Below are 26,976 nucleotides of genomic sequence, written 5' to 3' on the forward strand. Positions count from 1 at the left end.
AAAAATTATTTGCTACGTCACTCCTCCACCGGGCTGACTCCCTTCCGGTGTGTTCTGGGTTATCAACCGGCCCTGGTTCCGTGGACCCAGGGCCAGACCAGCGCTCCTGCGGTGGATGAATGGTTCAAGTGCGCAGAAGTGTGGAGCGACGCTCACGTGAGACTCCAGCACACCATCCACTGTCAGAAGCAGGCAGACCGCCACCACAGTGAGACTCCAGTGTTCCATCCTGGTGATCGTGTATGGCTCTCTACCAAGAACCTCCCACTCCACCTGCTCTGCAAGAAGCTGAGCCCCCAGTTTGTGGGGCCGTTCAAGGTTCTCTGGAGGGTCAGTGATGTGACGTATAGATTACAGCTCCCCAGTGACTACCGCATCTCACCTTCGTTTCATGTCTCCCTACTCAAGCCGGTGGTTCCTGGTCCCCTGGCTGAGGCTGTCCCCCACGACACCCCTCCACACCCCGTGGATGTCGAGGGAGGGCCCGCCTATGCCGCTAGATCCCTACTGGACTCCCGACGTTGTGGGGGTCGGCTACAGTACCTGGTGGACTGGGAGGGGTACAGTCCAGAGGAGCGGTTGGGTTCTGGTGGAGGACATCCGTGATTTCCATCTTTGCCACCCGGACCGGCCCGCTCCTCGTCCTTGGAGCCGTCACTCTGGCCGGCATTGTCCTGTGGCTGGAGCTGCGCATTATGGGAGAGTTACAAAGAAAAACCCATATCTCAGACCGGCCAATTAAAAGAAAAGATTAAGATGGGCAAAGAACACAGACACTGGACAGAGGAACTCTGTTTCTCAAACTAGACACTCTAATGTACTTGTCCTCTTGCTCAGTTGTGCACCGGGGCCTCCCACTCTTTCTATTCTGGTTAGGGCCAGTTTGCGCTGTCCTGTGAAGGGGGTAATACACAGCGGTGTACGACATCTTCAGTTTCTTGACAATTTTTCGCATGAAATAGCCTTCATTTCTCAGAACAAGAATAGACTGACGAGTTTCAGCAGAAAGGTCTTTGTTTCTGGCCATTTTGAGCCTGTAATCGAACCCACAAATGCTGATGCTCCAGATACTGAACTTGTCTAAAGATGCCCAGTTTTATTGCTTCTTTAATCAGAACAACAGTTTTCAGCTGTGCTAACATAATTGCAAAAGGGTTTTCTTGTAAGAAACGACGCTGCAGAAGAGAAGCAGGTACCGGGAGTTGACATTTAATTAGGAACGGACATGCAACAGGACAGGAACAGCGTCAGCCCACGGATAACAAAACGACATGCGAACGTTAATGCGGAAGCGGGAAACAGAGCTGTGGGACAGACAGATATAGGGGAAATAATTAACATTTGGTTGAGTCCATGTGAGTCCAGTAAATCGCTGATGCACGTGATGAGGGAAGGCAGGTGTGCATAATGATGGTGGCAGGAGTGCGTAATGCAAGGCAGTCTGGCACCCTCAAGCACCAGAGGGGAAGAGCGGGAGCAGGCGTGACATGATCAACTAGCCTTTTAAAATTTTAAACTTGGATTAGCTAACACAACTTGCCATTGGAACACAGGAGTGATGGTTGCTGATAATGGGCTTCTGTACACCTATGTAGATATTCCATAAAAAATCTGCCGTTTCCAGCTACAATAGTCATTTACAACATTAACAATGTCTACACTGTATTTTTGATCAATTTTATGTTATTTTAATGGACAAAAAACAAGGACATTCCATTTTTGAACGGTAGTGTGTATGTATATATATATATATATATACACAGAGTACAAGCCAAAAGTTTGGACACCTACTCATTCAAGGGTTTTTCTTTATTTTTACTATTTTCTACATTGTAGAATAAACTATGAACTAACACATATGGAATCATTTAGAAAACAGAAAAGTGTTAAACAAATCAAAATATATTTTAGATTCTTCAAAGTATCCACCCTTTGCCTTGATGACAGCTTTGCACACTCTTGGCATTCTCTCAACCAGCTTCACCTGGAATGCTTTTCCAACAGTCTTAAAGTTGTTCCCACATATGCTGAGCACTTGTTGGCTGCTTGTCCTTCACTGTGTGGTCCAACTCATCCCAAACCATCTCAATTGGGTTGAGGCCGGGTGATTGTGGAGGCCAGATCATCTGATGCAGCACTCCACTCTCCTTCTTGGTCAAATAGCCCTTACACAGCCTGGAGGTGTGTTGGGTCATTGTCCTGAAAAAACATTGTCCTGAAAAACAAATGATAGTCCCACTAAGCGCAAACCAGATGGGAGGGTGTATCGCTGCAGAATGTTGTGGTAGCCATGCTGGCTAAGTGTGCCTTGAATTCTAAATAAATCACAGACAGTGTCACCAGCAAAGCACCATCACACCTCCTCCATGCTTCATGGTGGGAACCACACATGCAGAGATCATTCGTTCACCTACTCTGCATCTCACAGAGTGGTTGGAACGGTGGTTGGAACAGAAAATCTCAAATTTGGACTCATCAGACCAAAGGACAGATTTCCACCACTCTAATGTCCATTGCTTGTGTTTCTTGGCCCAACCAAGTCTCTTCTTCGTATTGGTGTCCTTTAGTAGTGGTATCTTTGCAGCAATTCAACCACGAAGGCCTGATTCACGCAGTGTCCTCCGAACAGTTGAGATGTCTGTTACTTGAACTCTGTGAAGCATTTATTTGTGCTGCAATCTAAGGTGCAGTTAACTCTAATGAATGTATCCTCTGCAGCAGAGGTAACTCTGGGTCTTCCTTTCCTGTGGCAGTCCTCATGAAAGCCAGTTTCATCATAGCGCTTGATGGTTTTTGCGACTGCACTTGAAGAAACTTTCAAAGTTCTAAACATTTTTCGTATTGAGTGACCTTCATGTCTTAAAGTAATGATGGACTGTCGTTTCTCTTTACTTATTTGAGTTGTTCTTGCCATAATATGGACTTGGTCTTTTACCAAATATGGCTATCTTCCTTATACCACCCCTATCTTGTCACAACACAACTGATTGGCTCAAACACATTAAGAAGGAAAGAAATTCCACAAATTAACTCTTAACAAGGCACACCTGTTAATTGAAATGCATTCCAGGTGACTACCTCATGAAGCTGGTTGAGAGAATGCCAAGAGTGGCGCACAAAGAGAAAGCAACTGCATAATTTCTCGTCACCCTTTAATGAACCATTGAGCTTTTTTTTACAACTACATGCACTTTTGGGAAGACTATTTCACCGAGTCTGGAGCCTCTTACTTATCGGTGTTAGGCTAAGATCTATTTAGGGTGATCAGTTCAAGAACACCTTCAAATGTCAGGCCGTGGCTGCCTCGCTCTTGTGAAACACCGCTCTTCTATGTGGTGCTAAAGTTAAATGATTTCAGAGCCGAAGTATAGGGACAGCGCACAGCGGGGAAATGTGATGGTTTTCTATACTGACATATAGGCGTTTTCAGCACTGGACAGCGCTCGCGAGTGTTGTCGAGTTTATCATTACGCACCCCCCCACCATGCTCACTCATCAACGAGGAAAGCGGCTGTGCGGATTAAATTATCTATTTGTTTCTCTAATGAGTGGATAAACCACCTGACATTGCGTTCTTTATCAGCCCCGTAGGTCATCGGGCTCGATGGCAATTTTATATAGTTACCCCTGATGTTTCTCTTTTCCCCTTTTGTAGCCATTGGAATAGGGGAGAACAGACCCTAATGTAGGACCGTGTCTTCTGGACCTGTCTGGCCATATAGTTTCGGACATTATTCATTCTCAAGTGACTGAACGTCTTGAGTAAGGATGAATAAAGGGGGCTCTCGGTCGACCACCTCGCTTCCACCGGAGCCGGTGGAAATAATCCGGAGCAAGGCGCACTACCGTCGGGTAAGACTTAATGTTGGGGGTCTCCTCCACGAAGTTCTATGGAGAACGCTGGACAGGTTGCCCCGAACAAGGCTGGGCAAACTACGAGACTGTAACACCCACGAGTCTCTCATGGAGATATGCGACGACTACAGTTTGGATGATAATGAGTACTTTTTCGACAGACACCCCGGGGCTTTCACGTCCATTCTGAATTTCTACCGCACGGGAAAACTGCACATGATGGAGGAGATGTGTGCCCTGTCGTTTAGTCAGGAGCTGGACTTCTGGGGTATAGATGAGATCTACCTGGAGTCCTGCTGTCAGGCCAGGTACCACCAGAAGAAGGAACAAATGAACGAGGAGCTCAAAAGAGAGGCCGAAACTATGAGGGGCAGGGAAGGCGAGGATTTTGATACCACATGTTGTTCCGAGAAACAAAAGAAACTGTGGGATCTCCTGGAGAAGCCGAGTTCCTCGTTAGCTGCTAAGGTAAGCAAAGTCAGGTATAGCTCTTCAAGTTTGTCTGAACTTTTCCTTGCATGGTCTTACTGCTCTGTCATGGGATTGCATGTCATCTTGCTTTAAGTGGATCGGCAGTTAATACGCGAATGTAACTTCACCTAGGTCCTCCTAGATAAACATTATTGGTGGCTTACCGCCACGTTGAAAAGTTCAATTTAGTCATTTGCATTATACTCAACAAATAATAAAAAGGTGCCACATTTTGTTTATGACATTTTGTTTATGACACGTCATTTGCTTAAATTGTTCATATTTAAACAATTACATGGCCTGTCCTTGAGGGTGGGAGTTGTTCTAAAGAGGTAAGTCATAACTAAAGATAAGCATAACTTTAAGTTTCTAGACTTGTAAGTGCTATGACTCTCAGTTTGAGTGTGTTTGTGACGAAGTATGTCATTGTAGGTTGACTTCACTAAAGTTGACATAAACCATTGTGTGGCCTCTGATGCCTGGCTGGCTCCCTTCATCTCGGATCCAGTGCTTTTAATCTGTCATGTTCAATGGCTCTGTCGCTCTCTAGTCTCTCCATCTCAGCTCCATCTCAGCTCCCTCTCTCTCTCTCTCTCTCTCTCTCTCTCTCTCTCTCTCTCTCTCTCTATCTCTCTCTCTCTATCTCTGCCTCATTTCCAGCCTTGCATTTACTCTCATAATAATTTATCTAATTTATAAGCTCATTGATCACGCTGCTTCAATAAGGCCATTTCACTAGGCTGGATCAATGTCATATTCAGTCATGTTAACAGCATTTTAAGTGAAGTGTTTTCACTACTGTTTGACTGTGTCAATAATTAATTAGCATGATTAATAACAGCCCAGTAACATGTTCTGAATACAACATCTGTAAATAGATTGAGTAATAATTAGGAGAGTGGGGGTCAATATTACACAGGTATCATTATATAGCTGGCTTGGCAAATGTGAGTGTTGTGTTGTTTTCTTGTTGTTGACCTTTTTCTGCTTACTTGTAACCAAGACAGCATTACGTTTTTATGAAGACGTTATAGAGTTCATGGATCATGCCCACTCCGATTTCAACCTTCTGTATTTTTCACCTGCTCTGCCTACTATTATATATTACAGTGAGGTCCAACAGTATTTTGGCAGTGGTACATGTTGTGTTGTTTTGGCTCTGTACTCCATTACTTAATATTTGAAATGATACACTGACTATGATACACACAATGATACACAATTATACACTGTCCTTCCATTTTAGGTAACCCAAAGTATTTGGACAAATTCAGTTATATGTGTGTTAAAGTAGTCAAACCTTTAGTATTTCCCATATTCCTAGCACACAATGACTTCATCAAGCTTGTGACTCTACAAACTTGTTGGATGCATTTGCAGTTTGTTTTGGTTGTGTTTCAGATTATTTTGTGTCCAATAGAAATGGATAGTAAATAATCTATTGTGTCATTTTGGAGTAACTTTTATTGAAAATAAGAATAGAATATGTTTCTGAACATTGAATATTGTGGATGCTACCATGATTATGAATAATCCTAAATGAATCGTGAATAATGATGAGCGAGAAAGTTACAGAGACACCAAAGATCATACGCCCAAGACATGCTGACCTCTCACCATTACCAATAACAGGGGAGGTTAGCTTTTTGGGGTGGTGTGATATTTATACGTAGGAAGATAGTAGTACAGAGTTACTATGTTTTTCTTGTCTAGTCAACATTATTCAGATTCATCTCAGTGCATTTGGCTCATGCTGCACAGTAGGATTAGGGCTGTCTGAGGACATGGATATCTCTAAGGGGCTCAGAAACCTCTGAATGGAGGGGTGGGGGCAGAAGGGGGATGCGGAGATGAGGCAGCGGGAGTAATTCGTTCACTTGACAAATAGGGCCCTTGTCCCATGTTTTCCCTCCGTAACGGGGGAGTGGGATAAAAGTGTCATGCTGAGGTCTAATGGCAGGTGACGGACGCAGCCTTGTTTTCCCGTGCTTAATTGAAGGGTGGCATCGTTAAAATAAGCTGTTCCTAAACACAGATTCCACGTAATTTATTTTTCAGTGCAGATACATTTTAAATTGCACATTAATTACGCTTGACTTTGTGTCAGGTGATGGGTTAAGGGAAGGTGCGATTCGCAGTATCTATAACTCAAGATGTCACCCTGGCTGTGCCTGGCCCTTTGGCATTATAACCTCCACAAAATACACATATGAACATGGGCTCTGAGACAAGCCATTCCTGATAGTCAGACCTGCTGTACAATGAAGGACACTGTGTATGCACGAGCCTCCCCACTGGTCACAGACGTCAATTCAACATCTATTCCATGTTGGTTCAATGTAATTTCATTGAAATGACGTGGGAAAAACATTGATTCAACTACTGTATTTTTGATACGCTCTCATGTGGTTGTAGACTCGCAGAGGTCTCCATGTCGACATATTTTGGGTTTTTCCTTCTGAATAATTCACCCAAAGAATATAGAATCTCTGGGAAACAAAACGTTTGAGATCATTAATTCATCCATTATAAATGAGTCTCCTTTCATACATACAGTATGTCTGCAAAGCGTGTACAGTGTGTATTCACTGAGAGGAAATGGAAAGCAGCTTGTGAATGGAAGACCTGGCTGGTACTGCACTAAAGCATGTCTCGGCATGTTTCTGCCTCATAGACCACAGTTCACTCTCAGTGCCCTCCGCACCATGGCCATACAATATGACAGGCTCACAGTGCATCAGAGGGTTGTAGCCTGTACACTTCCAACTTACCTTACATTGGAACACTGTTTAAAGAGAAGATCACACACAGACAGGATCAGATGACAAAGCTACTATCAATGATAGTACTAGTTTGATTCAATATTTAATTGATTGTCCTACGGCAACATTATTTTCCCTATACAACGTCAGGACATGTCTGCTGGGTGATAAAACATACCAGGGGCAAGCAGGTTGTTGAGTCACCTGGTCGTGGCTATCGGTTGTGAGTTGATGGTGATATTTCCATATTTCCACTCTGCCCTATTCCACTGACATCGCTGATTCTCCGTCTCCACATACAATCACAGCACCCTCCCCAGTCCAACATCCCCATCCCCTGAAAGTCAAGCAATGGAACCTAAAACTACTGCAGTTTGGACCCAGAATTGGACTTTAGCTAAGCAAAAAGGGTGCTAGTATGGTATTAACTAAATGGCTTGGAAAATCAGTCATCAGACATTGTAATAAGAGTATATGCTGTTACAGCCATGATTCAGTGGTGCTTGACCGTGATCCAAATGCACCATTCAGCTGTAGTTAAAAAGCCATTTAGTTAATACTATTTCATAACTATACCGAACAAAAATATAATCGCAACATGCAACAATTTCAAAGATTTTGCTGAGTTACAGTTCATATAAGGAAATCAGGTAATTTAAATAAATTCATTAGGCCCTAATCTATAGATTTCACAAAGGTGGGCCCACTTGGGAGCCAGGCCAACCCACTGGGGAGCCAGGCCGAGCCAATCAGAATGAGTTTTTTACCCCACAAAAGGGCTTCATTATAGACAGAAATACTCCTCAGCACCCCCGTCCGCCCTCCCCCATCTGATGATCACACAGGTGAAGAAGCCGGATATGGAGGTCCTGGGCTGGCGTGGTTACATGTTGTCTGCGGTTGTGTGGCTAGTTGGACGTACTGCCAAATTCTCTAGAACAACATTGGAGGCGGCTTATGGTACAGAAATGAACGTTCACTTCTCTGGCAACACTCTGGTGGACATTCCTGCAGTCAGCATGCCAATTGCACCCTCCCTCAAAACTTCAGACATCTGTGGCATTATGTTGTGTAACAAAACTGCACATTTTAGAGTGGCCTTTTATTGCCCCCAGCACAAGGTGCACCTGTGTAATGATCCTGCTGTTTAATCAGCTTCTTGATATGCCAAACCTGTCAGGTGGGTGGATTACCTTGGCAAAGAATAAATGCTGACTAACAGGGATGTAAACAAATGTGTGCACAACATTTGAGAGAAATAAGCTTTTTGTGCGTATGGAACATTTCTGGGATCTTTTATTTCAGCTCATGAAACATGGGCCAGCGCTTTACATGTTGTGTTTATTTTTTTGTTCAGTATAAATCCTAATGTATAGATTTACTACCACAGTATATTTCTGTTGGACTTTCCTCATACAGGACTGTGATGCCTCTTGAGCATCCCTGAACCCTGACCCTCACAGTAAACTCTTGGCTATACTCCTGAATGGGTTTTTGCTAGTTACAGTCACCCACTGCTATTTACGGTCACCTGCTTTAAGTTCTATCTCCTATTTTCCAGAAACATGTTTTTTACTCAACCCCCGTCTCTGTCTCTGGTTGAGTGATGATGATTAGGCTTACATTATGGCCAGGTTGACAGGTCCTCTGTAAATAATGAATGAGGGACTCCAGCAGCCTACAGTACAGCGGCCCTGTTCACATCTCCTCACGTTTGACCTCTCACTTCTTAAATGTCACCATTGGAAATTATCTGCAGAAGTTGACTTTTCTACCCATGTAACGGCATTCCTCCTCCTCTTCATACGAAGAGGAGGAGTAGTGATTCGACCAAAGTGCAGCGGGTTGTGAATACATAATGATTTAATAGACAAAACGACAAAACACGAAATAACACTTTAGAAATACAAAATAACAAAACGAACTAAACAGACCTAAACTTACGAACTTACATATAACACGAAGCACGTAGGAACAGGTACAGACTATAACAAACGAACGAACAAACGCTACAGTCCCGTGTGGTGCGCAGACACAGACACGGAAGAAAATCACCCACAAACAAACAGTGAGAACAACCTACCTTAATATGACTCTCAATCAGAGGAAACGTCAAACACCTGCATCTAATTGAGAGCCATACCAGGCAACCAAAAACCAACATAGAAACAGAAAACATAGACTGCCCACCCAAAACTCACGCCCTGACCAATAAACACATACCAAACAACAGAAAACAGGTCAGGAACGTGACAACCCACACAAGTTTTTTCAAGTTTTATTAGTCGTATGTACAGGATACACACGGTATACACCTTCCAAATAAATGCTTACTTGCAGGTTCCTTCTCGACAAAGCAACAACAATAAGAAATAATAAAAGCTAAGAATATGAACATACAGTAAACGGTTCAGTAGAATATAATTTTAGGATAAGTATATTACAGGAATCTCAATTTCTAGTCCAATATTTACACGTCTTTTGGGGAACGGGGGATTGGGGGGCAAGTGTTTAAATTATGCAGTATTTAGCAATCATAATAAGAGTCTGTTAGCAGAAGATGTGTGTGTAGTATGAATGTGTGTGTGTGTGTGTGTGTGTGTGTGTGTGTGTGTGTGTGTGTGTGTGTGTGTGTGTGTGTGTGTGTGTGTGTGTGTGTGTGTGTGTGTGTGTGTGTGTGTGTGTGTGTGTGTGTGTGTGTGTGTTTATGTCTGTGTGGGTATGTGCGTAAGTGAGTGCATGTGTGCTAAGGTGTGGAGAATCACAGCAGGCTGTCAGTCCGGTTTAAGTGTTCAGCAGTCTGATGGCTTGTAGATTGTGGCTTGTAGACCTAATGCTCTGATACCATCTGCCCGATGGTAAGGGAGTGAACAGCTCGTGGCTAGGGTGTGTGGTCCTTGATGATGGCGCAGGCCTTCCTCAGGCACTGTTTCGAGTAGATGTCGTGGATGGGTGGGAGGACAGTTCCAGTGATGTACTCGGCTGTCTCCACCACCTGCTGGAGGGCCTTGCGGTCGTGGACAGAACAATTCCCGTACCAGGCTGTGAGGCAACTGGTCAGGATGCTCTCGATGGTGCAGCATTAGTATTTAGAGAGGACCCAGGGTGGCATGCCGAATTTCTTCAGCCACCTTAGGAAGTAGAGACGCTGTTGCACCCTCTTGACAAGAGTGGTGATGTTGTTGGTCCATGGCAAGTCCTCGGTGATGTGGACGCCGAGGAACTTTAAACTGCTGACTCTCTCTACTGCAGTCCCTTTGATGTGGATCGGAGCATGTTCCCTCCTCTGCTTTCTGAAGTCAACAATCAGCTCCTTTGTTTTGCTGATATTGAGGGAGAGGTTGTTGTCCTGGCACCACAATGCCAGTTCACTTACCTCCTCCCTATAGGCTGACTTGTCGTTGTTGGTTATCAGTCCTACAACCGTGGTGTCATCAGCACACTTGATGATGGAGTTGGGGTCGTGCAAAGTTACACAGTCGTAGGTAAACAGGGAGTACAGCAGAGGGCTGAAGACACGCTCCTGGGGTACACTGGCTATGTGTGAGTAACGGCTTGGAGCTGCTACATACTGTAAGGTATTCAGACTGTCTTAGAACACACTCTCTGCATTATAAGAGGGTTGGTCAGTGTGTGTGTGTGTGTTTGTGTGTAGTAGTGGTAGTAGTGTTACTCTGATACGGTAGGCTTAGTGGCTCCCTCCATTAGGCAATAAGCTTATGTAGATCACCTCTCTGAGTGGATACCCTCCAGTGCCAGTAGTACAGTGTTGCCTAGTTCCGCTCCAAACCAAGTGGGTCAAACTGCTCTTGGCAGACTACTGTGAAAGCACAGAAAGCAGATGTCTCTGCCACGTACCCTATGGTCAAATGAGATTACCTTGTTAATTGGATGTTATTATTTATACCTGTCCAGACCTTACAATATTTAGCAAGCAGAGACTTATTAAGCTATTTTAAACCCATTACGTAATTTACTACATTCAGATGCCTATGGTGTATTACTGTAGCGGTACAGAAATATCCATCCCATTGAGGATGGATCTGTTCCATTTATAGACGATCAACCCAGCCATGATGACAGGTATCTACAGTCAGCCAGTTGTTGTAGGCTAATTCGGATGTCCTCATTAAAATGTGAAAGAAACCCCACATTTGTAAGGGAAGCCTTCTCAGTCAAAATGTTTACAGAACATCAGCCTGTGTCTAGCCTATTAGAACCTCTCTAATGCTTTCTCCATATCATTAGAACCTCTCTAATGCTTTCTCCATATCCCTAGAACCTCTCTAATGCTTTCTCCATATCATTAGAACCTCTCTAATGCTTTCTCCATATCCTTAGAACCTCTCTAATGCTTTCTCCATATCCTTAGAACCTCTCTAATGCTTTCTCCAGATGGTGTTGCAAAAATTTTAAGTGAATCTTCTTTGAAATCCGAAGCAAAGACGTTTACATATTTTGTCTGCTATCAGACCTAACCAATATTCTTAGAGGAATGTGCAGCCTTGGTGAAAGTGCTTTGTGGTTCTTGTTGGTTACTCTCTCATTGTGTCAATAATCCCCTATATGCCTCTAAAGCAGGGTACCCCAACTGGTGGCCCGCGGGTGATTTGATTTGGCCACCAATGTTTTCTGAGCAAAAAAAAGAAGTATTTTTTTGTTGTTGTTGCAATTTGTTATTGTTCAACATAAAGACTGTAAAAACACCAGAAAATCAGCTCCAAGTATTCCCATGCATAATAGAGAAATATTTGTAATTGTATATGAATATTATATCTATTTGGACTTCTTGTGGTCAATTTGCAGTCTACAAATGATTTGTATTTATGTTCCGGCCCCCTGAAAAGAAAATGGCTTGTGGCTGAATCTAGTTGATGATCCCTGCTCTCTAGCTTAACCTTTGAGAAAACAAAGGCATAGCTCAAAGAAATAAACAGACAATTAGACAACTTGTTGATTTTGCCTGTTACTGACATATCTTTAAGCCGTGTCTATTTTTAGTTTAGATTTTAAATCCATGACCACAGGGAGACATCAAGCACACAGCTCCTCTTCACACCTTGCTCACAAACCAACATTTACATTATCGATTTTTCATGTCTTTGATAGCATTTGATCAATGTGTGGCAGGACATGGCTGGAGAAGGAGAGGAGCCTGTAATCGATGGAGAAAATCTCCTCCATCAGTGTGCTGCTGAAAAGAGGATTAAATTGTTTGTGTTGTTGCCAGTGTTTCCCGTATGTGCCATATTTTCTAAGCCTGGTAGATTTTTTAAAGCCTTCAAAGACTGTCTCTCTTTGCAATCACAGTAAACTACTGAGGCAGTAAGAAACATATATTCTGCTGTCAAGCAGACATTCAGATGCATGTAGTATGAGATATTCCCTTATTAACTTGCCTCTGAAAGCAACCTTGTGGCTATTTGGCAGAATGGGGTCCTGGAGAAATGTGTTGTTAATGTGTTGAAATTGAGGTCATACCTTTGGGCTACGGTTTCCTCTCCATAGAGATTATGAGTGGTGAAGAAGGTGGTTCCCTGGGACACTATTCAGGGTATGTGACCTACAAATAACTTCCTCCATTGATGGAGGTCATCTATTACCTGTATGTACAGCAGCTCCTGCCTGGCTCACTATGCTCCTCCGGGGCAGCCTTTGAGTTGACCTGAGCATGTGACTAACCATACAAAGCTGTGTTATTTGTTTTGGGATGTATTTTTTGATTGCTTGATGTTATTTGGGATTTTTTTTAATAATTCACTGATACTACGGCCCATACACTGTAAAACCAAGTGTTTTCTGTAACACTTTTAAATGCTTCAAGGCATTTAGAATTTAAATGAAAATGCGTCACGGTGTTTAGATTGTAAACACCAGAACATGCTTATTTGCTGTAACACTTTAAACAGATGAACACGTTTATTCAGCACAAGGCGTTTAGGTTTTAAACACTACTGCATGTATTTGCATATTTCCCAGCATGCCTTTCAAGTGAATGTGAGAGATACCCATCAATGACTGTGTTGTTAGTGACAGTGACATGGTTATTGCATTCAGAAACTGAGATTTTGAATTTATTATTGCTGAAGCCTTCAACAAGTGACTGTGTAAGTGAATGTGTATCAATTAAAAGTTAACAAGTTCTGGCCACGTATAATTCATTTCATAAGACATTTGTTATGGGCTAGTTATCTTTGACCTTATGGTCTGAAACTCTTGGCCCACGAGCCACATTAGACCTGTGAATTACAATACTGTGGTTTGTGAAGTGATTAGTATTCCTATCACAATCCAGTCAGAAGGAGGATATCCAACAATTGGAATATTTGACCACCCCACAACCTGCACTCATAATGATTGCGATGATGAAAGACTTAATAAACAAGACTACCTAAAACATCTAAACTGGAATAACCATCTCAGTAACGGGTCCAATAAATCCAACCCCTTACAGATTGGATTAGTTTAGAAACATGTAAGTTATTTATCTTTGTTTAGTATAAGATCAAGTAATCAATCAATGTGTATGAGGGCGGCAGGTAGTCTAGCGGTTAAGAGCGTTGGGCCAGTAACTGAAAGGTCGCTGGTTTGAATCCCAAGCCGATTGGGGGGGAAATCTGTCGGTGTGCTCTTGAGTATGGCAGAAGCATTTGCTAAATGACTCAAATGTAAATGTAGGAAACATGGATATTAAAAAAAAATCTACCTGCAACAAAGCATGCTGGGAAATATTATAATGAGGCCCCTCCCATGTCTTGTTCACTATGAGAGAAGATGGGTTATAAATGTGTCAAGTTTCATGGTTTTAGAGTGTAAATCATTAATCACGCACTTGATATACATACATTGGAATGGTCTCAGGGGCAACCACCACAAAGAAAGGTTAAATGCTAGGGTTGGTCAATATGAAAGCTGCGTCTCTCAGACCATATCTATACAGTATACCCAGGAGCAACAGGCTTGGCTGTGCGTGGGGTGCTGCAGGTGAATTAAACATCTGTACCCCATTTCTGTTCTGTTAGAGCACTGAGAGTGAGCATTAAGAAATTGCATGAATAATTAAATGAAACAACAACATCGAACAGAGTGCAAATTATACCATGACATTCAAGAGGGCCTCTATTGGGTGCACACGCTTTTGAAACAAAAATATGGGCCTAATTCTAAAGACGTCATTTAACGGTAAAAATGTATTACTTATTAATGTGGCATGAACCTGTCGTGATTGTGTTCATTCCTGCACAGCAGCAAATGCAAACCTGTAGTGTATTCAATGTTTAAAAAGGCTTCTAAAGTTTATAATTTTCACTTAAAATGTCCATTAATTATAATCCACATAATAATTCACATTTCCTGTTGCTGCAGGATTATTTTCCTGCTGTGAGAAACTATTCAAATTAAGATAGCATATTTATACCTGCGTATGTTCATCCACTCCAAAATAATTCTAGCATCCAAACAGCACCCGCCGTTTGATGAATGGAACACCAAAAAGTGCAGTGACATTCAGCTGTTGTCATTAGGCCTACTCTCTTGTAGCCTGAATTAATTGATGCGTCTTTATGACAAATTAACCTTTTTTGTTAAACGAAAAGTCGGGACAACTGAAAAGGGGTTGAAATACGGGATTGTTTTAGGATGACAAGTGCACCCACAAGGAATATTTAAAAAAAAAACATGACAGAGAGGTGGGGGTGTTTGTTAAATTTGCCATATTTTTTTCCTTCATATTTACCACTGTAGCAGTTCAAAATTGCATTTGAAACAAATTGAAGAATGGTTAAATTAGCAATAAAGTATTTTGAGCCCCACCGTAAATCACACTAACATCGGAACAAAACAAACAAACTGACTGAGGAAGAAGACTTTCGGAATAGATCCAGTGTTATGGTGATTTTGCATGATTATGCATGTTTGTATATTTACCTCATATCTATGAAATGGTTTATATAAATTACTGCATTGCATTTCTTGTATTATTTCATCTCAGTTGTAGGTGAAATGTTATATCATTATCTCTGGTAATAAGTGCTAAAATGCTGATTAAGTTATTTTGACCTAAGTAATCAGAGCGGAGAGAGGGAGAGAATGAGAAACAGGGAAGGAGAGAGAAAGATGAGAATTAATGATGTAGAGTAAGGAGGAGAGAGAGATGAGATGGAGAGACGAGAGAGAGAGAGAAAGAGAGAGAGAGACGAGAGAGAGCTGAGATGGAGAGACGAGAGAGAGAGAAAGAGAGAGAGAGAGCTGAGATGGAGAGACGAGAGAGAGAGAGCTGAGATGGAGAGACGAGAGAGAGAGAGGGAGAGGGAGAGAGAGAGAGAGATGAGATGAGATGGAGAGACGAGAGAGAGAGCTGAGATGGAGAGACGAGAGAGCTGAGATGGAGAGAGAGAGAGAGAGAGAGAGAGAGAGAGAGAGAGAGAGAGAGAGATAGATAGAGATAGAGAGAGAGAGAGAGAGAGAGAGAGAGAGAGAGAGAGAGAGAGCTGAGATGGAGAGACGAGAGAGAGAGAGAGGGGAAGATAGCATGTGCGTCAGTGCTCTCTGTCTGTCACTTTGCCTAGCGGTGTCAGGCCAGTGGGAGATATATGGCAATTGAATCAGCAAGGCAGCGGAGAGGCTATGTGCCATGGATTTTATAGGCATTCAGAAAGCACCTCAGCACCACAGCCAGACACTGTCACCCAGCATTGACCCCTCAAAAACATCTCCTTCAACACAGATCATAGGACAGTCTCTCACACATCTTGTCAGCATACTCCACTCCTCACACATGTTCACACGATCATTGGCACGCATACACACACACACACACACATCCATCCCTAGTCTAATCTTATGTCCTAGTAGTCATAAAGCATCTGTGGTGTCAATCATTTATATAACACAAACCCCAGCATGCTACTGTACTGTAATTCTAGAGTGGCCATCCATCGTCAAGTCATGCTGAGCCAGTGGTCTAGTGGTCCATGCACGTTACTTTGCCTTTCAGCCTTTCTCTATCTCTCTGTCTGTCCAGGGTGTGTCCTGACTGTCCTCACCCGACCCAACTTGCCTTTCATCTTAATGCAATTGTCATCGATTTTCTCCGCAGCTTAAAACAATTTGCTTGTCAACCCATACTGGGTGAAAATATATGGGACCTGGCGGGAGCTGTAGAACACTGTTGATGGCTTCACCTTGACAGAGCACATAAAACTGTCAACCTCAGCCCAGACGGATACCCAGTTAATCCTTAAGAGTCTAAGCCAGAGGGGAGGAACTGTTTGGAATTGTTTTAAGATGGTCATATCAAGGATCATTTAGCAATATGATTTGGAATGGAAACACTTTACTTGACTGCCAGCACTATAACACGTTATGACACGGTCATAACCATGTCATAATAAGTCATAATAGCTGACATAACTTGTCATAACCTTTTATAATATGGTCATAACACTGTCATGACACATATACTGTATTTAGACCTATTGTGACATATATTGAGTTATTTTATGGCTGGTTATGACACCTACATAACAGTGTCAAAACCCACAAAACCTACCACACAAGGCAAAACATTCCATTACAACATAGCCTATGTGTTAACAGTATGTTTACGTCATATATACAGAACCAGTCAAAAGTTTGGACACACCTACTCATACAAGCGTTTTTATTTATTTTTACTATTTTCTACATTGTAGAATAATAGTGAAGACATCGAAACTATGAAATAACACATGTAGAAACCAAAAAAGTGTTAAACAAATCAAAATATATTTTATATTTGAGATTCTTCAAAGTAGCCACCCTTTGCCTTGATGACAGCTTTGCACACTCTTGGCATTCTCTCAACCAGCTTCACTTTGAATGCTTTTCCAACAGTCTTAAAGGAATTCTCACATATGCTGAGCACTTGTTGGCTGCTTTTCCTTCACTCTGTGGTCCAACTCATCCCAAACCATCTCAATTGGGTTGAGGTAGGGTGATTGTGGAGGCCAGGTCATCTGATGCAGTACTCCATCACTCTCCTTCTTGGTCAAATAGTCCTTACACAGCTTGGAGGTGTTTTGGGTCATTGTCCTGTTGAAAAACAAATGACAGCGCAAACCAGATGGGATGGCGAATCGCTGCAGAATACTGTGGTAGACATGCTGGTTAATTGTGCCTTGAATACTAAATAAATCACAGACAGTGTCACCAGCAAAGCACCCCCAACCATCACACCTCCTCCTCCATGCTTCACGGTGGGAACCACACATGCAGAGATCATCCATTCACCTATTCTGCATCTCACAAAGACACGGTGGTTGGAACCAAACATCTCCAATTTGGGCTCATCAGACCAAAGAACAGATTTCCACCAGTCTAATGTCCATTGCTCATGTTTCTTGGCCCAAGCAAGTCTCTTCTTATTATTGGTGTCCTTTAGTAGTGGTTTCTTTGCAGGAATTTGACCATGAAGGCCTGATTCAAGCAGTCTCCTCTGAACAGTTGATGTTGAGAAGTGTCTGTTACTTGAACTCTGTGAAGCATTTATTTGGGCTGCAATTTCTGAGGCTGGTAACTCTAATGAACTTATCCTCTGCAGCAGAGGTAACTCTGGGTCTTCCTTTCCTGTGGCAGTTCTCATGAGAGCCAGTTTTATAGCGCTTGATAGTTTTTGCGACTGCACATGAATAAACTTTCTTCAAATGTTCCATATTGACTGACATTCATGCCTTAATGTAATGATGGACTTATTTGAGCTGTTCTTAACATAATATGGACCAAATAGGCTATCTTCTGTATACCACCCGTACCTTGTCACAACACTGCTGATTGGCTCAAAAGCATTAAGAAGGAAAATAATTCCATAAATGAACTTTTAACAATGCACACCTGTTAATTGAAATGCATTCCAGGTGACTACCTCATGACGCTGGTTGAGAGAATGCCAAGACTGTGCAAAGCTGTCATAAAGGCAAAGGGTGGCTACTTTGAAGAATCTCACATATAAAATATATTTTGATTTGTTTAACACTTTTTTGGTTACTACATGATTCCATATGTGTTATTTAATAGTTGTGATGTCTTCACTATTATTCTACAATGTAGAACATAGTAAAAACAAAGAAAAACCCTGGAATGACTAGGTGTGTCCAAACCTTTGACTGATACTGTATATTTTTTTAATTGACCATATTCAATTATCATTGTAATTGCGCACCCTTTGATGTCAGACATGCACATACCTCAATGCTCTGTTGTTGATGACTGGGATGAATGCAGGAGCAGATTTCAGGAGCAGGACAAGACACCATCTTTTTGACTGATGACTGATATAAGGGCATGCACGTGATAGGCCTATCTGGCTTACAGTTTATGATTATGATGATCATAATGCTTCTTGACAGTATCATAAAGTATATTTTCTTTGTCCAAGCAAAGTGACACAGGAGGGTCATAATGCAGTATGCCATTGGAAGGGAGGACAGTAGCAGGTGACCGAACTGTGGTTTTTAGCCAATTCAATTTCAGTATTTTGTATTTATTATGGATACCCACTATCTGCTGCCACGGCAGTAGCTACTCTTCCTGGGGTCCAGCAAAATTAAGGCAGTTTATACCATTTTTAAACATTACAATACATGCACAGATTTCACAACACACTGTGTTCCATCAGGCCTCTACTCCACCACTATCACATATCTACAGTACTAAATCCATGTTTATTTGTGTGTATAGTGTCATTCTGTCATTCTGTTACAGATTTTGTAAGAGTGTATTTACAAGTTATTTAAAATATGATTTAAAAAAACATGACAGAAGATTTCATTACAATAACAACAAAAGATTTAAGAAACAAACTTTCAAACTCTAAGGAAATTCAGACGACCGTCCTACCCATGATAGTATAGTTTGGCAGGTAAGGGTGCTCTCGAGCAGCTAGATGTTCTTTACCATTCGGCCATCAGATTTGCCACCAATGCTCCTTATAGGACACATCACTGCACTCTATACTCCTCTGTAAACTGGTCATCTCTGCATACCCGTCGCAAGACACTCTGGTTGATGCTTATTTATAAAACCCTCTTAGGCCTTACTTCCCCCTATCTGAGATACCGACTGCAGCCCTCATCCTCCACATACAACACTCGTTCTGCCAGTCATATTCTTTTAAAGGTCCCCAAAGCACACACATCCCTGGGTTGCTCTTCTTTTCAGACTGGAACGAGCTGCAAAAAACACTCAAACTGAACAGTTTTATCTCCATCTCTTCATTCAAAGACTCAATCATGGACACTCTTACTGACACTTATGGCTGCTTCACGTGGTGTATTGCCGTCTCTACCTTCTTGCCCTTTGTGCTGTTGTCTGTGCCAATAATGTTTGTACCATGTTTTGTGCTGCCACCTTGTTGTGTTGCTACCGTGTTGTTGTCATTTGTTGCTACCATGCTGTGTTGTCATTTGTTGCTACCATGCTGTGTTGTCATTTGTTGCTACCATGCTGTGTTGTCATTTGTTGCTACCATGCTGTGTTGTCATTTGTTGCTACCATGCTGTGTTGTCATGTGTTGCTACCATGCTGTGTTGTCATGTGTTGCTACCATGCTGTGTTGTCATGTGTTGCTACCATGCTGTGTTGTCATGTGTTGCTACCATGCTGTGTTGTCATGTGTTGCTACCATGCTGTGTTGTCATGTGTTGCTACCATGCTGTGTTGTCATGTGTTGCTACCATGCTGTGTTGTCATGTGTTGCTACCATGCTGTGTTGTCATGTGTTGCTACCATGCTGTGTTGTCATGTGTTGCTACCATGCTGTGTTGTCATGTGTTGCTACCATGCTGTGTTGTCATGTGTTGCTACCATGCTGTGTTGTCATTTGTTGCTACCATGCTGTGTTGTCATGTGTTGCTGCCATGCTTTGTTGTTGTCATAGGTCTCTCTTTATGTTGTGTTGTGGTGTATCTCTTGTTGTGATGTGTTTTGTCAAATATTTGTATTTTTTATCCCAGCCCCCGTCCCCGCAGGAGGACTGACTTGCCTAGTTAAATAAAGGTGAAATAAAAATATATAAAAATATGACCGTGTAATGTAACTGGGTGTCAAGTAAAGTGTTACCAAAAACAGATAGTCAAAAATAAATCAAAAGGAAGTTTGTTTTAAAATATCTGTCCTATATCTGTGCCAATTGAACTGATATGTTGCAGTAGTGCTCTAGCAATTGAATGTGTATAGTGGACAGATTAGAGTGGTTGAAGTCTTAAACCTTTACTGCAACATTTCCCAAACCAGTCCTGAGCACACCAAGGGGTGGACATTTTGTTTTGTGTTTCTTTTATCAACCTTGCACTGACTGTAAGTCACTCTGGACAAGAGAGTCTGCTAAATAACCAAAATGTAAAGGTTAAAATTAACACTTGCAAAGCACACTGCTGGGTATTATTCTAATGAGCTCAGCTCTATTTATATTTTGATTAAATTTGGCCTTGTTTGGGGGCGAAGTCATTAGAATAATACCCAGCAGTGTGCTTTGCAAGTGTTCATTTTCAACATTTACATTTTGTTCATTTAGCAGACACTCTTATCCAGAGCAACTTATAGTCAGTGCATTAAACTAAGGTAGATAAACAAAAACATCACAGTCATAGCAAGTAAAAAGATGGCGTTACCATTAGTGCGAATGTTGTAGTGAAGCAGGCTACTTTCAAGTTTATTTCTGTATTAGAAAAACCAAAATACATGTATTTTAATTAAACTGTTACAAAATACATAAATTGTACTTCAGGCCCAGTGAAATACAAATTAGGCATTGAAACTATTGAAATACCCATATTATGAAGAATAACAATATTAATGCAACATGCAACAATTTCAAAGATTTTACTGAGTTACAGTTCATATAAGGAAATCAGTCAATTTAAATAAATTGATTAGGTCTTAATCTGTGGATTTCACATGACTGGGAATACAGATATGCATCTGTTGGTCACAGATAACCTTTTAAAAAGGGAGGGGCGTGGATTAAAAAAACAGTCAGTGACCACCATGTAGCACATGCAGCGTGACACATCTCCTTCGTATAGAGTTGATCAGGTTGTTGATTGTGGCCTGTGGAATGTTGTCCGACTCCTCCTCTTCAATGTCTGTGCGAAGCTGCTGGATATTGGCGGGAACTGGACGCTGGGCCAATTGTGCGCCGCCCCATGGGCCTCCCGGTCACGGCCGGCTGCGACAGAGCCTGGGCTCAAACCCAGAATCTCTGGAATCCTTAGACCACTGGAATCCTTAGACCACTGTGCCACCCGGGAGGCCCAGAGTGGCCTTTTATTGTCCCCAGCACAAGGTTCCCCTGTGTAATGATCATGCTGTTTAATCAGCTTCTTGATATGCCACACCTTTCAGGTGGATGGATTATCTTGGCAAAAGCGAAATGCTCACTAACAGGAATGTATACAAATTTGTGTACAACATTTTAGAGAAATATGCTTTTTGTGCATATGAAACATGGGACCAACACTGTACATGTTGTACATGTTACATGTTTATATTTTTGTTCACTAACCACTGTGCTTCCACTAATGGACGGTACATTCTAGAAAAACAGCATGTTGCTGTAGTCAGGTTTTACAGTAATATGCTGTAAATTTAAGTTTCAGTAAAGGTCTTTCCTGGCTTCTGTGATGCCAGTATTTTACTGTAAATTGACAGTAACCTACTGTGCTGCCAGTAATTTACTGTAAAAATTACAGGAAGTTTTTTTGACAGTGTACAGTAAGCGAATGGAATTTAACCTAATTGTTATCAGCCTGTGATAGTAGAACAAAGGGATGGCTGAATCATTTGTATTTGCTCACAACAACTACACACAACACCAGACCTGGGATAACCATAGTTTTAAATATGTTTTGTGGAAAGTAACAATTTTTTTGTCGGAAAAAATAGTTATGTTGGCGGTGACTACAACTATTTAAATACAGATCTCAGAAAGTGACTACTTTTTTACAATCTTTGAATATAGATCTAATAAAGCAACTACTTTTTAAAAAAACATGTGAATACCAATCTCAGGAAGTGATTACTTTTCAGAAACTATTGGATTTCCTGCCTTCAACAAAAAGGCTCTGCATGACCAATCTGCCGTCTACAGTGGCTGTACAGCATTTACAGCGATGCGGCCACCGCAGAAGCCAGAGCATTCATACTTTTTGCGCTTCGCAGAGCACAGCTGTTGTGAAGGAAGTTGTCAAGGAAGTGAGTTGGTGTTTATACAGGACCTCCCGCCCCCACCTACCATCAACCAATCATGTCAATGTGGAGCTTTACGGAGCTATACGGAGCCCTCTGTATTCTTACAAAATTTATGTGGCGAATGGCGATGCGGTACGGAGCTCGATTTGGCCTCTGCAAGCCTCCGGATGATCCGCAATTGCATCCTCCGGAATCGCATTCACAGAGCAAGCATGAATTGGCTTTCTATCTGCATGTTGCAGATAGAAATATGATGAATAGAGCACACACAATGTCCTATAATATTTCAATCTATCTCACAATAGATCATATTCGATTTACATAATTAGGGTGAAACTAGGCCCTCAAAAAAAGACCTTATGAAATATATAGAGTACATTTGGGAAATGTTTGAATAAGGCTTTACACTAAGCAGTGTGTTAATTTAACCAGTGTCTATATGGGTCCACAGACTGCACACTTTCATTGTTGATTCAACACTCTCAGTGTTGATTCTTATTAATAATTTTATGCTCGCTTCGTGGCAAGCGTGGACATTTTGTTTGGTGTGCTCAGGACTGGTTTGGGAAAAGACCTTTAAACATTCACAAAGCCGTGGGGCCAGACGGATTACCAGGACGTGTACTCAAAGTATGTGCGGACCAACTGGCAAGTGTCTTCACTGACATTTTCAACCTCTTCCTGTTCGAGTCTGTAATACCTGCATGTTTCAAAGAGACCACCATAGTCCCTGTGGCCAAGAAAGCGAAGGTAACCTACCTAAATGATTACCGCCCCGTAGCACTCACGTCAGTAGCCATGAAGTGCATTGAAAGGCTGGTCATGGCTTACATCAACACCATCATGCCAGAAACCCTAGACCCACTTCAATTCGCATACAGATCACACAATCTCAATCACACTCCACACTGCCCTTTCCCACCTGGACAAAAGGAACACCTATGTGAGAATGCTATTCATTAACTACAGCTCAGCGTTCAACACCCACAAAGCTCACAAAGCTCATAACTAAGCTAAGGACCCTGGGACTAAACAGCTCCCTCTGCAACTGGATCCTGGACTTCCTGACTGGCCACCCCCAGGTGGTAAGGCCAGGCAACAACACATCTGCCACGCTGATCCTCAACACTAGGGGCTCTCAGGGGTGCGTGCTCAGTCCCCTCCTGTACTCCCTGTTCACCCACGACTGCGTGGCCAAGCACAACTCCAATACCATCATTAAGTTTGCTGACAACACCACAGTGGTAGGCCTGATCACTGACAACAATGAGACAGCCTATAGGGAGGAGGTCAGAGACCTGGCAGTGTGGTGCCAGGACAACAACCTCTCTCTCTCTCTCTCTCAATGTGAGCAAGACAAAGATGCTGATCGTGGACTATAGGAAAAGGAGGACCGAACAGGCTCCCATTAACATTGACGGGACTAAAGTGGAGCGGGTCCAGAGTTTCAAGTTCCTTGGTGTCAGCATCACCAACAAATTCGTGTTTGCACGCGCAATGAAGAAAGGACCTGCTAAAATCGGTTTTCTATTGAACATACTTCTTTCGGTAAGAAATATTATAGTTTGATTACATTTTAGGATATCTGGGGAGTAAATAGAAATGTATTTTGACTTGTTGAAACAAAGTTTAGTGGTAGATCTTTGGATTCCTTTCTCTGCATGTTGAACGAGTGGATTACTCAAATCGATGGCGCCAACTAAACAGACTTTTTGGGATATAAAGAAGGATTTTATCTAACAAAATGGCACTACATGTTATAGCTTGGACCCTTTGGATGACAAATCAGAGGAAGATTTTCAAAAAGTAAGTGAATATTTAATCGCTATTTGTGAATTTATGAAACCTGTGCTGGTGGAAAAATATTTTGATGTGAGGCACCGTCCTCAAACAATTGCATGGAATGCTTTCGCTGTAATAGCTACTGTAAATCGGACAGTGCAGTTAGATTAACAAGAATTTAAGCTTTCAACTGATATAAGACACTTGTATGTACCTAAATGTTTAATATCCTTAATTTTTATGATTATTTATTTGAATTGCGTGTCCTCCAGTTTCACTGGAAGTTGTCCCACTAGCGCTTAAGAAATTTGTTAAGGGTTGCAGTCATTTCAGTTGCCGTAGTAGCTGAAGTGTATAGTGTTGAGTCATCCGCATACATAGACACACTGGCTTTACTCAATGCCAGTAGCATGTAGTTGCTATAGATTGAAAAAAGTAAGGAGCCTAGACAGCTGCCCTTGGGAATTCCTGATTCTACCTGGATTATGTTGGAGAGGCTTCCATTAAAGAACACCCTATGTGTTCTGTTAGATAGGTAATTCTTTATCCACAATATAGCAGGGGGTGTAAAGCCATAACGCATACGTTTTTACAGCAGCAGACTATGATCAATAATGTCAAAAGCCATACTGAAGTCTAACAAAACAGCCCCCACAATATTTTTATCATTAATTTCTCTCAGCCAATCATCAGTCAGTTGTGTAAGTGGTGTGCTTGTTGAATGTCCTTCCCTATAAGTGTGCTGGAAGTCGGTTGTCAATTTGTTTACTGTAAAAAAGCATTGTATCTGGTCAAACACATTTTTGTCCAAAACGTTACTAATGGTTGGTAACAGGCTGATTGGTTGGCTATTTGAGCCAGTAAAGGGGGCTTTACTATTCTTAAGTAGCGGAATGACTTTTGCTTCTCCCCAAGCCTGGGGACCCAAACTTTCCAGTAGGCTTAGGCTTTACTGAGCTGGATAAACTTATCTCTTCCAGGAGAACCCACTGCACTTCACTCATGTTTGTGCAGATCAAGTATGCATATATTTGCGCAGTCTTACAAGAATTGGACAATTGTCTTGCTGGCTGGCACTCACTTTGCCTTCCTTGTTGTTTTCCTTACACATAATAACTTTGGACATGTTCCATATTTTCTGTGTTGATATTTCTACTGTAGGCGCATAAAGTATGTATGGAGCATAATGTATTTACAGTTTTATTCACATGTTTTCAATTACTGGTGACAAATAATGCATTCTGATTATTACATATATTGTAATGGACACCTATGATGTGTGTAAAATACTTTTTTGAAGGTTGAACTGATTATAATGAGCTAAGCTATTTGCCGTCTATGTGTGGCGCCATGTTCGTTGACATTATACAGTGCATTCTGGATGTCACGTAATCTGCCAGACCAAAGATGTTATAATGAGGTGAAGGAATGGTTCACAAATTTTTCGGGTAAACTTTCGGAAGTAAATGAAGGGAAGTGAATGATCGTATACGACACACCCCCTTCAACATGCATACTATAAACAGACCAAACTCATCTTGTCTCCTCTTATTATCTTTGGTTGATGCGAGAAAAAAAACAAGCATGGCGGCGCGCAAAAACAACCCATTGTCGGATTACTTTCAATTTCTAGAAAGTGTTTTACTCAATTATTTCGATCAATGGTGAGCTCACCCATGATGTGATTAATTATAAATAGTAATTGCCATTAGCTAATTCATATTTTAGTTTCTATCGTCCTCAATAATTTTCCATCCAGGTTAGCGGGTGCTTGTCATTGTTGATAGACTGTCACGATCGTCGTAATACCACTCGGACCAAAGCGCAGCGTGAAATCAATTCGACATATTTTATTTGAAGTGAACCGCACAAAAACAATAAAGAATAAACGACAAGTGACGCTATGGAGTGCTCACAGGCAACTACACATAAACAAGATCCCACAAAAAATAGTGGGGAAATGGCTGCCTAAATATGATCCCCAATCAGAGACAACGCTAAACAGCTGCCTCTGATTGGGAACCATACCAGGCCAACATAGAAATAAAACAACCTAGATTACCCACCCTAGTCACACCCCGACCTAACCAAAATAGAGAATAAAAAGGCTCTCTATGGTCAGAGCGTGACATAGACAACAATCATTGTTTCACCGCTTCCACACTTTACGAAATAAAAAATTACAATTCTTGTCTTTCATAATTTGGTCAGATATACTTGGATATGTAGCGTCAGCATTTGTTGCTGGCATGTCAGGCCTAAATTTGCTCATCTTTCCAATGAAAAAAATCATTAAAGTAGTTGGCAATATCAGTCAGTTTTGTGATGAATGAGCCATCTGATTCAATGAATGATGTAGCTGAGATTGCTTTTTTTCCCAAAATGTCATTGAAGTTGCTCCAAAGCTTTTTACTATCATTCTTTATGTAATTTATCTTTGTTTCATAGTTTAGTTTCTTCTTATTTTTATTCAGTTTAGTCACATGATTTCTCAATTTGCAATACGTTTGCCAATCGTTTGCCAGCCAGACTTATTTGCCATTCCTTTTGCCTCATTCCTCTCAACCATACAATTTTTCAATTCCTCATCAATCCACGGGGATTTATCAGTTCTACAGTAATTTTCTTAATAGGTGGATGCTTATTAGTAACTGGAATAAGCAATTTCATAATGTGTCAAGTGCAGCATCTGTTTGCTCCTCATTACACACCACGGACCAACAAATATTCTTTACATCAACAACAAATGAATCACTACAAAACGTATTGTATCACCTCTTATACACTATATTAGGCCCAGCCTTTGGTTACTATATTGTGATCACTACACAAGCATTCCGCTACACTCGCATTAACATCTGCTAACCATGTGTATGTGACA

At 41.6% G+C, this 26,976-nt stretch overlaps 1 protein-coding gene across 1 annotated transcript in view; it reads left to right on the plus strand.

Annotated features, from left to right (window-relative positions):
- The first annotated feature begins 3,768 nt into the window (after positions 1–3,768).
- The window catches only part of LOC120021278 (potassium voltage-gated channel subfamily B member 1-like), a 72,225-nt gene continuing 49,017 nt past the window's right edge, over positions 3,769–26,976 (plus strand). The window contains exon 1 of the mRNA XM_038964960.1: positions 3,769–4,323. Within this exon, the coding sequence (XP_038820888.1) occupies positions 3,769–4,323 (555 nt within the window). The remainder of the gene's footprint in view (positions 4,324–26,976) is intronic.

The sequence above is a fragment of the Salvelinus namaycush genome, chromosome 2 (genome assembly GCF_016432855.1).
Source record: "Salvelinus namaycush isolate Seneca chromosome 2, SaNama_1.0, whole genome shotgun sequence".
Taxonomy (NCBI): Eukaryota; Metazoa; Chordata; class Actinopteri; order Salmoniformes; family Salmonidae; genus Salvelinus; species Salvelinus namaycush.